Source organism: Pyrgilauda ruficollis, unplaced genomic scaffold (genome assembly GCF_017590135.1).
Source record: "Pyrgilauda ruficollis isolate IOZ18807 unplaced genomic scaffold, ASM1759013v1 scaffold48, whole genome shotgun sequence".
Taxonomy (NCBI): domain Eukaryota; kingdom Metazoa; phylum Chordata; class Aves; order Passeriformes; family Passeridae; genus Pyrgilauda; species Pyrgilauda ruficollis.
The window spans coordinates 8,682,788-8,694,923 of NW_024526377.1; the positions used below are offsets into that span (position 1 = coordinate 8,682,788).

Genomic DNA, 12,136 nt, shown 5'->3' on the forward strand with positions numbered 1-12,136 from the left:
TGCTGAAGTCAAATACCACCTTATCAAAGAGGATCTAAAGGAGATAAAGAGCGAATCTGACTGTGATATTAAATTTCCTTAAAGAAGAGAATCTCATTCTGCTCCCACAAGGCTCCACTCCACTTTCTGAACAGTTTCCTATCAGTGCAAAGTGCAAAGCAAGGATCATAATAAAATGTAATAAATCATAACAAAACAAAATCTTAATTCCATTGTAATAGCAAATCCTTTCTCAGCCCTTCGTGAGATAAGGAGACTGTGAATAGAAGAGGTCTTACACAGTGAGTTTGAAAAACAAGAAAAGAAGTGAAGGAAAGGTGAAAGAATTGAAGGGAAAGTGAAGGAAAGGTGAGAATTTAAGTAGTCTGGGAAACTGTGAGGAAAAGATGAGGATAGACAGAGAAAAGCAGAGACTCTGACCCAAGTGAAATGAATATTTGCTTCCAGGTCCACTGGGAAATCAAGCAGCACACATGGGTCCACCATACCCAAAACTGTTGCATCTCATCATCCCCCTTTTCACTGTCCCCTGCTGAATTCCACAGGACATAACAGGCTTTGTGCTCATTTGCATTAGAGCAAGAGATCTGGACCCTCTGGAGCTGGGAGATGTGGACAAGGCAGGCTCAGCCCTGGGAAGAAGGAAGGAGCACCCAGAACTGCCTGGAAGCCACTGCCTGGAAGCCACAGCCTGGTGCCTGCAGGGACTGGCTACAGGAACAACACACCCCACTTGTGTGCTGGAGACAGGTGTCAAGAGCAGGGCTATAAATGGACATGGGAAGCTGGAAAAGCAAGTGGATGTTTAAAAAAAAAAACCACACAAAGGTATCCAGGCATCAGAAAAACCTCATACACTATTAAGTAGTACCAGAGGTAGACAGGGGTTGTAGTACTAGGGGATTGGAACAGATGATTTTTAAAGGAATCCTTCCATGATTCTGTGCCTCCTCCATCCCTCCATCAATGGATATAATTAAAGAAAAACATAATCAGCATGGAACTCCTGATCCTGCAGACGCCTACATGCTCTGGATACAAACTGCTCACTTCAGGCACTGGTGCCCAAGCTGGTGCTCATCCTTTTACAGTTTATATCCCAAATAAAATACCAAATATTAATTAGTACCCCTGCAGGTCTGAAGTCAAAATTTCCTACTAACAGCATCCCAGTTAAGGCATATGTTGTTTTTCACAAGTTGAAACCCACAACATTTTTGCCCAATTCTATATTTTTTAAAGAAATGGGATATGCATGGCTGGACTGGGCTTTCCACTGGATTGTCCAGGTGGTTCCACTCTGAGCACAGCTCCATGCTGGACACAGCAGAACCCAGGCAGCTCCAGTGCTCCCAGCCTGGGGGAATGTAAATTATCCTCACCTCACCAAAATTATTGTGAAAGCAAAATCAGCGAGGGGCCAAACTACAGAGGTAACAGTATCCTAAAAACGGGAACATATGTTACCAATCCATTAAAATGAAAATCATGCCCAGGGTAAATCTGGGTGAAAACAAAAAGCACTTAAGTGGAGAACTACACCAACTATTTAGATTTGGTATTTTTGAACACTTCCCTGGGCAGCTTGTTCCAATGCCTAACCACCCTTTTGGGGAAGAAATTTTCCCAACATCCAATTTAAACCTTTTCTGGAGCAACTTAGGACTGTTTGCTCATGACCTGTAAGTTGTTACCTGTGAGAGGAGACCAACCCTCATCTGGCCACAACTTCCTTTCCAGTGGTTGTAGAGAGTGATAAACACCCCACAACCTAAAAGCTGATAACAGTTCAACTGTTTATGAATTTTTTCATTTGTGCTCTTGGTCTAGAAGAGGTAAGTGTGATCATGGAAATACAAATATTAAGTGTAACATTTCCACATAGGTCTAAAGGGACCTGAACATCAAAATATTTATGAAAAATAAAACAAACAGAATGGACAAATGCCAAATACTTGGCATCCAGGTCTTAAACATTACCAAGTGCTCTCCTCAAATTAAGAACTGGATCATTAATGGACAGCATGACAGATATCAGAAAACCAGGCTCTGTTAGTAATCAAGGAGGACAGCTTATGAGGACACTTATAATAAATGTAAATTTACAACAAAGAGGGGATGGGAAAGCTCAAAAGAGGGATAAAACACATCTATGGGATCAAGAGTTGCTCCATGATTTGTTTCTGATATGTCTTACACAATCAAAGCTCACTGTGGAGAGATCTGGGAATGCAGATCATGATGGGGAAAGCTCTCCTAAGAAATGTTTAATGAATATGTTGGGTATTGCTATGAACTTCAAAAAAATAAAATCTCAGACAAAAGAAACCCAGAATTTATTTTAACAGGAGGGGTTTTCTTCAAGTATGCATGAAGAGGAGTGCTCCCAAAGTGCTACCTGATGTTCCTGTTCAATCACTGCTCATTTGCTCCATGTTAAAATTCTGTGTTTTAAGAACAGCACACAAATAAACACCCTGCATCAGAAGCATTGATTTATCCTGCATTCACACCTACTAGAAACCTCAGTGCAGGGCACAGGAAAATCAGAGATATTGCCCCTCAGAGAGCTCAGTCAGCCTAGAAGATGTAGCAGCTGCTGCTAAGAAAGTCAGGTAGGAGCAAGACAGGAATTAGAAAGAAAAATTGCAAATAGAACAGATCAGTTTTGATGGGCACCACCACCAGTGTGGAAGTGGCAAGGACTGCACGAAGTCCACATGTGCCCCTAAAGGAAAAGCAGAGACAGACCCTGAGCCATCCATTAATTCAGGGAAGAGGTCATGTATAGACATGAAAAGTTTTAAAATATCAACTACAACAGTTCAGGCTGGAAAACAGCCAATCCACTGGCATTAGAAGGAAAGTTTTGGGAGTGAATAATAAGGATTTCAGCAGACACCAAACCATGATTTCTCAGAAAAGAAGAGGCACAAAAGACCTCCACTCATGGGCATATACTAGTCTAAGGACATGGAAATCTTGAATTGTGATGCCTATTTTATTTTTAGGACAATAAACTATTACTATCTCTGATGCTAGCTTATCCTCTTAGTGTCTGATTTTTGGAGCAATGGTTCATCATCACCAAGTTGTGCACCAGGCTGGCTTGGAGAGCTGAGTTTGTGTTGAGGGAAGATTTTCATTTGTGTGGAGATAAGGTTGCACAACTCACACAGCTTCTAAGAAAGCTGCTTGTGTTGGAGCTAAAGGTCATTCACATACACTAAGTCAGAAATAACAAAAAATATGTAAATTTAAGAATAATTTGAACAATTACCATGTGCTGTCAAAACATCTAAGACCCTAAGATCACGTTTCTTTATTAGTGAATGCTCAAGTTTAAGTTTAGGGATTTTTTGAGCCACGCACAGGGAGGATGTTGTAGATGGACCTGGAAAAACCTGAATTATGTTAACAACATCACCCCAGGGAAAATCTGTGGCAGAAAAAAAGCAAGAACGTGGCTAACAGAGACTCAGTTTCATATTGGAGAGATGCTGGGATAGTTTGGGTACTTTTCCTCTATTACAAACATGGAAGAAGGAAATAATTTATTGTTTTAGAAAGCAGGAAAGTTGGATGAATTCTCATGGGTAAAGATGACAGCAACATGAAAGAAAAAAATTTCATTCTTAAGCAGCTTTGCTTGCATGTTTTTCAATAATTAAAGCTGTCTGAAACTGGAAAAAATTCTAATGAAATGTAATCAAATTCTCTCTAAAACAAGGGGTACCTGCAATGTCACCTCACTTCTTGAGAGATGCTACAAAAACAATTGATAGCCACTACAAAATGTATCTCTGCTTTAATTCTATTTTATGAGACAAACTCATGAGACCTCTCGAGGTTTTATTTTTTAAGTGGAGATATTTGAGTATCTAGGAAAAAGGCAGAAACTAAAAAATTACTACTTATCCAAATGCACCCTTAACCAACCTCAGTGAATTTCCCCTTGTATACTGGGAATCATGTTGTAAGATAACACACCCTTGTTAGGAGTAACTTTAATAATTACAATTCACTTCTGCCAGTTAAGTTTGGAATTAGTGTAAAGCAGTGATGCTGACATCAGCCTAAATTCTCAGCCAGTAAGCAATTTTTGATGCAGTGACAATTTACTATCAGCGTTTCTCATGGCTCCTCCCTGAAAGAAAAGAGCCTCCAAGTGAGGGTTTTTCTGCTGCCTCGTATTAAAATGCAGAATGACCTGTGAGCAGCTGTGAGGATGGAGGTGTCCTTACCTTTCTGAGGCCTGATGATGAAGGACTGCGTGGCCCCGTTGACCAGGCGGCAGTAGCCGTCGATCAGGTCTGCCATGTTCTCTGCAATGGTTAAGGATGGTGCTGTCACTGTCAGAGGCTACAGAAGGGAAAAAAAACAAGGCACCAACAAAGAGGAATTATTGCAGTTGCAAACACTGAGTGGAACAGCTGTGTCATTGCATCAGAACTTTACACACGCCTGCAAAGCGTAAACAGAAGATTGTGGGTGAGCAGGGAGATTCCTGATTTAACTTCTGTGCAGCAAATTTCAAACAGGAGGTTCAGAAAGCACAGCTGATAAAACCCTGCACCTAATGTAGTGTTAATTTGGGCTTATGAAGTGTAAACCATTGTTGAATACAACTGCTATGACTTTCAGGGTTATAATTAAGACAGTTCTGAAGAAGTTGCTTATTTCTTAAAGCTCTTACAGGTGGTATCTTTTCCCCACCCTCTGCAGCAATTTGTTCTTTGCCTAAAAACAGCCCTTTCCAATTTCAAGAAAGATTTAAAAAAAAATAAAAATGTACAGTGGAAGAAGAGGTAAGAGACATACAGGCAAGCTGTTAATTTCAATATCACCAACATTCATCATTCTCTGCACAGATCTGCCACCCTCCCTCAATCCTGCTCTTCCACTGTTTTCTGGTGCACTGGACCAAGGAAAAGATTTGATTTCACATCCAGCAATGCTTCCATGTAATACAAGGGAACAAATTTTCCTTCTTTCATACTTCCTCCTTACATAAAAGTGGAATTGCTCTGTTTCCTCTTTAGGATACAGTACATATGCACAGGCTACTATTAAATTGCATTTAAGAGCTACTGTTTTCATAAGAAGCTTCTTCTATGAATATAAAAATCTACAGGTACCAGATACAAAATGTAAAACATGAATGAACTTTAAATTTATTTTAAATCCAAACCCAGAACATAAGTACAATATAGAGAATATCCACATTAGGAGTACGCTACACCCCACTCCTTGCAAGGAAAAACAAAGTAGCAAGTTTATCACCATATACAATATCAAAAACATACCTCAGGGGCACCAGCTATCTTGAGTTGCAGCATCCCTTTTCTGTCCTTATCTTCACTGTTTGAATACTGGATGGTTTGCACTTGATTGAAATCTGCTAGATGGGTTGGCTGCAGAAAGACAACATAAAAAAGAGGAAAAAAAATCAAAACTACAGCAAAACAGCTTGCCTTGATCCCTGCTGTTGCAAAATCACAGAAAGACTTTGATCCCCAAACTACACGTGCAGAAGTCTGTTCTCTGTTTCTTTCTAGAGAAAGAAACACTCACTCCCAACACACAGAGGGGCTGGAAAAGCAGCCCAGCTGCGCTGTGCCCACAGAGGTCACTGTTGAGCAGCACCAGGCACACGCTGAAGTGGGAACAACCCCTGGGTGTCAACAGAGAAAACTCAACAGGTTAAAACCACATGGAACCCGTGCTGACACTTTCCCAGCATCCCTCCAGACTGCTGGAAGGGGTTTGTTCTTAGCTCTGGGTTCCTGATTTCCCCATCTTTTCACTGCTTTTGAATTAATTTCAATAGAAAACTGGACATGGGCTCAGCTTAAGCTGTGACTGTGAAGTTCCCAAACATTTTGCTGAAGGATCTGTCAAGGACAGAGCTCCCTTGCACCATGGGGGTGCACAGGAAATACTGAAATACAGCTGGAATCAAGTAAGGAAAAGGCTGTGGAGGATATGAAGAAAGTAAATAAGCAGTGCATGCACAGATGTGCTCACCAACTGGTTAAAAAAGCTCTGCATTTACACATTCCTAAGAATGAGAACAACTCAGAATAATTCACGTTTCATTGATAAAAAGTCCCCACCAATGCTTCAAATTCTGCAAGTGAGCACTTCACCGGGTAGAAAAGCCAGCAAATTCAGTGGTAAAGCTGACACAGTCTTTGTACCTGACACCAGTGCCTTTTCTTGTGATCCTAAATCACAAATTAATATCTGACTAGGAGCTGTACATGCTGAGACTCCCAGCTCTGCTGTGTTTACCCCAGAGACCAGACTGGTCACTCCCCTTTCTGTGACATCCAGCTCACAACAGGTCATGGTTGTTAACACAGTGACTGAGGAAAAAACCCACAAAGCAGAAGCAGACTTACATTTGCACCCTTGTCTGTCAGGTAACTGATTCCTTCTTCTGGGCCAATTGCCAGCTCCACTGAAATAATCCAGCTTGACTTGGGAGTCAAAGGAAAAAGGGAAGAATTTCAGTAGTAAGAAAAGGCCTTGCTATGGAATACTATAATCCAATGTGGTAATTACACGTTCTAGTAAATAATATCTAGCTTTTCAACTCTTCAAACAAAATTATATTAAAATCAAGTAATTCTGAAAGTGGCAAAACCCCTCATGACTGCTTTCCTGGGGATCTCTGCTGCTCAAATTGCATTTCCATGTATTTTATCTTAGGTCTACATGAGAACTATGGATTTCCTGTATTTCCTCTTCTCATGAACATTGATATTCAAGTTCTAATTTATGTTGGAGTCTCCATTTTCACAAAACTTCCAAACTTGGGGCCCTTCTTCAAAATTTGCTTGAAATAGGTAGAGATTAACAGGTATTAGGTGAAAATTTACTAATAGAGGTTGAGAAGTTTCATTTCCTTGTGGAAACAGCTGAATAAGTACTTGACTTTCACAAACAAAACACCTATAAAAATATTTTATTTTACATACAATTCTTACCCAAGTAATGAATTATGATTTTTTTAAAGAGTCAATGGATAAAGTTCTAAATAAAATCAATAAATACCATTTGTTGCTAATGAAATCCAATTGTCTCTATATAAAAAAGGATGTAAGCATAATAAAAAATTATTGCAGAACCGAGCAAAAGCATTTGGACTTAAAACTCCAGAATGGATTCTAATGACTGTCACATTCCTCTACTTACACCAAGAGCACACTTGAAGCATTCCTTGTCAAATCTGTACACTGGAGAGAGGATCTCAAAGAACTTCAAAATGCTTTCTTCTCTGTTGAGGTTGGCAAATTGTCGAAATGTTTGCTGGATTAATTTCCGTAGTGTTTTGGCCTGTGTATTAAAGAGAATATTTGGAGAATAATTATTTAAAATCTAATAGCTGAGGGATATTTTAAGATTTTTGGTCACTTAGTAGTACTAACAGTGTCTTTATCAACAAAAAAAAAAGCAGACAATTCTCAAGGAATAAAAAAAGCTTCAAAATAAGCAGCAGTTCTGCCTTTTAACTTCTGCTTAGGATCAACATTACTTCTGCTATATCACAGAGAGGATATGTAATAACATTTTAAATAAGTTAGACCACATGTTAACCCTTCTAGGAATATTTGTTCTAAGTTCCTCATTTCTCTCAGCTCCTGAACTGTGTCCCAATACAAAAAAAACACTGAATAATTTATACCTTCATATAAGCATCTAAACCTAAGCCACCATTCTCTCTCTTACCTGCCAATAACAAGGCAGCTGCAGCTCTAGCCTAATCTCTGCACACAGTAACTTAGACTATCCATAATAAAGTGGATTCTTTCAGTCTGATAATAAGCAAAAAAACTTCAGTATAAAAAGATGAAATTTAAGTAGTAGACTGAATGCAAAAAGTAAACCAAACATTTAAATTAACCTATATTGACTATGTTGTCTAGCACTTTATTACCTGTTATCAGGGTACAAATAACCACTTAGAGCAGCACAAAGGATAGTTAAACTAACACTTGAAAAAAAATTAATTACCTGCCAGTACATAATGTATAATCCCTTAAAGGCAGCCACTCATATGAAAATAAAAATAGGGCCTGAGAAGCAGCATCTCTAAGATGCCCCCAATCTGAACAAGCCATCAAGAATTGTGAATGAAAACATCTGTCTAAAGTGACTGAATGGCCTTAAAACCCCATTTCTAATACATCTTCCAACTACCAACAATGACAGAAAGCAAAACCATGCTTATCTTTGCAATATGTCATGGTTAAGACAGGAATTACCACTGTTCCTCCATGCAAACAAATCTGAATGTCCCATTTTAACAGCAGTAAAACTCTTTATTCTCCCACACTGCCTGTTAACAGCCCCAGGCACTACACAAACACCAACTTCCTTTGGTCGTTAGCACTTCCAGGCAGATTAGACGCTCATTTTTAGAAAGCCTTTACAGAACTTTCAGAAGTCAAAACAGCCAGAAATGTTTCTGTGGAGTGTTTATGAGTTACTCCAGCAGCAGTAATCCAAGGGTGCTGCATATTCACAAAATGATCAGTTTTGCAATGATGCATACACAGGTTGGAAAAAAAAACCCTCTCAGCACATACTATACTGTCAAATTAACAAAGAAATCTGTAACTTTGGTGTAATTTCAAATTCTTTTGTCAATTTAGCAGAACCAGCTCTCAGGTGGATCCTTAAGGAGGCTGCAGAGCCTTTGGCAGTCAGGAAACTTCCCTGGAGCACCCAGAGCTGCCTCAGGCTTTGTAAGGACTCAGCCACTCTACACTGGACCTCCCTGTTATCTTTATTTTTACAGAGAAAACCAGCTTCAAGGCAAGTGCAAACCTCAGCCTTAGCTTATCACTGGCAAATACCAGGAGCAAGACACAACAAAATAAAAAAGCATTTGCCAGCCCAAGGTGTCCTAAGTATTTCAGCCACCCAGTTGATGAAAGATACTTTATTCTGCCCATGGGTTGTTTTCCTGACCAATTCCAGCATCACATTTCCTGCCAGGAATGCTGGCATATGTTATCTGGCTCTTTTCAATCCACCAAGAAGAACTGATCACTTCAAATTTTAAGATCGTGAGCATGGTGTAAAGATAGAAAGTCCCTTAGAGTCACAGGCTGGTTTGGGTCAGAAGGAACTTTAAAGCCCATCTTGTTCCATGCCCTGCAATGAGCAGGGACACCTTCCACTGTCCCAGGCTGCTCCAAGCCCTGTCCAACCTGGCCTTGGACAATTCCAGGAATGGAGCAGCCACAGCTCCTTTGGGCAACCTGTGCCAGGGCCTCACCACCCCCACAGGGAAGAATTTCTTCCCAATATCCCATCCAGCCCCACTCTCTGTCAGTGCGAAGTATTCCCTGTGTCCTGTCACTCCATCCCTTGTCCCAAGTCCCTCCCCAGCTCTCTTCCAGCCCCTTTAGGCACTGGAAGGAGCTCTCAGGTTTCCCCAGTTTTCTTCTCTTCTCCAGGCTGAACAGCCCCCAAAACCACACCTCTTCCACAACAGACGCAACTATCAGAAATATCTGCAAATAGCAACTTCAAATGAAATGCACTGAAAACTTGCTCTTAAAAGTATTTCTAAGAACCATTGTTTTGCTCCCCCTCTGTGTTTGTTCAAAGCAGAGAGAACTGAGAGAAATAATTAATTTTATATTTCACAGCTACTGGGAACCCTCCCTTGCCTGCCATTTCAATTGCCCTGTTTTCACAAAGTGGAAGAGCAATTTAAAGATTTGGACCAATCCTGTACTACTTTGAATAGGGATTTATTTTCATTGAAAAGCAGACACACTTCTCCTTCCCCTGTTTTTCTTTTTCATATGTCCAACATTTTTCTTCATGTCTTTATAAAGTTCCCACTGAGCTTCACCTTCTGGCAACTCTTTTTACTTCTTTCTGCTATTCTCCCCACTTCAGGATTTCCAAAGTGCAGTTTTCTTGGTCAGTCAGTTTTCTGGCTCCATAATATTATTTTTGAGACAGTTATTCATACTTTTACGTCTGGAGCCTTTCACCACAATTTTTCCCCGTTAGCAGAAAATACAGTTTCAGATAATTGCTTAAATTAAAATGCAGAGGGGATTACTTAAATCCACTTGACTTCATTAGCTTCTGATTTTCAAAAGTCTTTTGAAACAAAACCTTGTCATGACAGACCTTTTGTGTTTACCCATTTAAATTACAATGCAGGTTCTTTCCAAATCTCAAGTTGAATTCTATTATTTCTATAAAGCTCCACTGCTTACCAAAACCAGCTCCAAAAGAGCAATTTATGATTTACACTTTCATGTATGAATTGTAAGAGACATTTTACCAGGACATTCATATTGAGGTGGCTATAAATGTAAAATACTTGGTGACCATTCTTAATCCCCCTTTTCAACTCACATTGAGAAAAATTTGCATTTTTTACTCTGAGAACATATGGACTTCAATGGGAGCGAGATTCAAGGAACGTTTATAGTCTTAGCTAGGATTAACCTAAGCAGAAATTACTGGAAATCTTCCTTGAATAAGTTGGATACAGTCTTGAGCAAGGAAGGCATCAAGTTTATCAAGTTCCCAGTAAAATATTCTGTTTTCTAACATGTTCCCTTCCTCTTTTTCCAGAAGTCTCATTTTTCTTTTAGAGAAGGAAAAAAAAAAAAAAAGTTATTTGATACAAGAGGCACCAAGGACTTGTTTTGCACTTTTACCCCCAAGGTTTGAGAGGCCGAGCTGTGCTCCTCTCACAGCAGCTCAGCAAGGCCGTGTGAATCACTTCATCCTTGTCCTGCCAGCTGCATGACTGGGATTCAGACCCCACCAATCCAATGGAGAGCTTGGATGTTTTTTCACAAAGCAAAACTGCACAGCAATTCCCTCAGATTTCTGACACTTTACAGCACTACAGGATTGACTGGGACTGTAATTACCTTCACTGAATCTAGTAAACTCTTCGGGAAAAACCGTCTCAAACCAACATCTTTCCTGAAAGAAAAAATACACACAGCATTAATACCAAAAACACTGTGCAGTATCACATTTCTCTTTTCAAGGCGGTGCTTTGGGTCTATTTTTTGTTTTGTTTTTAACTAGCATATACGATTACTAAACCATTTTCCTAACAAGGTCCTTGAAAATCTCAGAGTAACAAACAGACTACCATTAAAATTCTAACTAGAGCCACTCCAACATTAAATGTGGCACAGCAGCAAACTTCTAGTTTAAACCTCAAAGGATATTGCACTTGACCAGGTACCTGTGTGGAAAGGCTGTTGTTTGAAATGGTGGCATGGGCATACAGGAATTTTGAGAATAAAAACTGTTATTTGGACATGTTTTAATAATTCTAAGAATATAGAAAATATATTCTTAGAGTATGTCATCAGGTGAGAAGGGGACAACATGGAAGTGGAATACCCTCATAAACCTCTATTAGAATGGAGCAGAAAATATAAAAAGAATTCTAGAATGGTTTGGTTTGAAGGGACCTTAATGACCATCCAGTTGCTATGGGCAGGGACACATTCCACTAGACCAGGTTGCTCAGAGCTCCAGCTTGGCCTAAGGAATCCATAAAGGAATACTCATGGTATCACCTCACTAAGCATGCTGAGCGCAATTCCACTCCTGTTTTACCCTTTGAAGCACTGTAATTAAGGGGTTGTTTAAATTTCTACGATTATTTTATACTCATACTGAGCAAATTAAAATTACCAACTTTTTCTTGCAAGCAGTATCACTTTTTGCCACTGTAAATCAGGTGACTGTGAGCTCAGATTTTTCAAACTGAATTTATCAAGCTCACGTTCACACCTATAAATTGGGTTGTAGCCCTGGTTTGAAAACCAGAGCCAGTAAATAATTCTATGCCCTGATGTGCTGCACAAGCTTATTTCTGACATGTGTTTGTGTCACTACTACTGAACATCAGCTTCAAAAAAAGTGCTTGAGAAGTTGCCAGTGACATTAGTGCAGAAGACACCACTGTACAACCAAGTGAAAAAAATTCGCACATAAAAAAGGAAAAATAAAGAGAAAAATATAAAAGGAAAAGGATTTATAGCTCAAAGGTGTTACTGACATTTTCCTTTAAATTTAGGACATTACCATCTCTTTCAAACATTCTTATCTGCTTCTGGAACAAGTA

At 39.5% G+C, this 12,136-nt stretch overlaps 1 protein-coding gene across 9 annotated transcripts in view; it reads right to left on the bottom strand.

The window, feature by feature from the left end:
* Window positions 1-12,136, bottom strand: part of PTK2 (protein tyrosine kinase 2) — a 187,765-nt gene that overhangs the window by 56,063 nt on the left and 119,566 nt on the right. For all 9 annotated transcript variants that reach the window (XM_041479493.1, XM_041479495.1, XM_041479492.1 and 6 more), the window contains 5 exons: window positions 10,920-10,974; window positions 7,201-7,341; window positions 6,405-6,482; window positions 5,307-5,414; window positions 4,245-4,362 (listed from right to left, as the gene is read on the bottom strand). In XM_041479493.1, coding sequence (XP_041335427.1) covers window positions 4,245-4,362; window positions 5,307-5,414; window positions 6,405-6,482; window positions 7,201-7,341; window positions 10,920-10,974 — 500 coding nt within the window. The remainder of the gene's footprint in view (window positions 1-4,244; window positions 4,363-5,306; window positions 5,415-6,404; window positions 6,483-7,200; window positions 7,342-10,919; window positions 10,975-12,136) is intronic.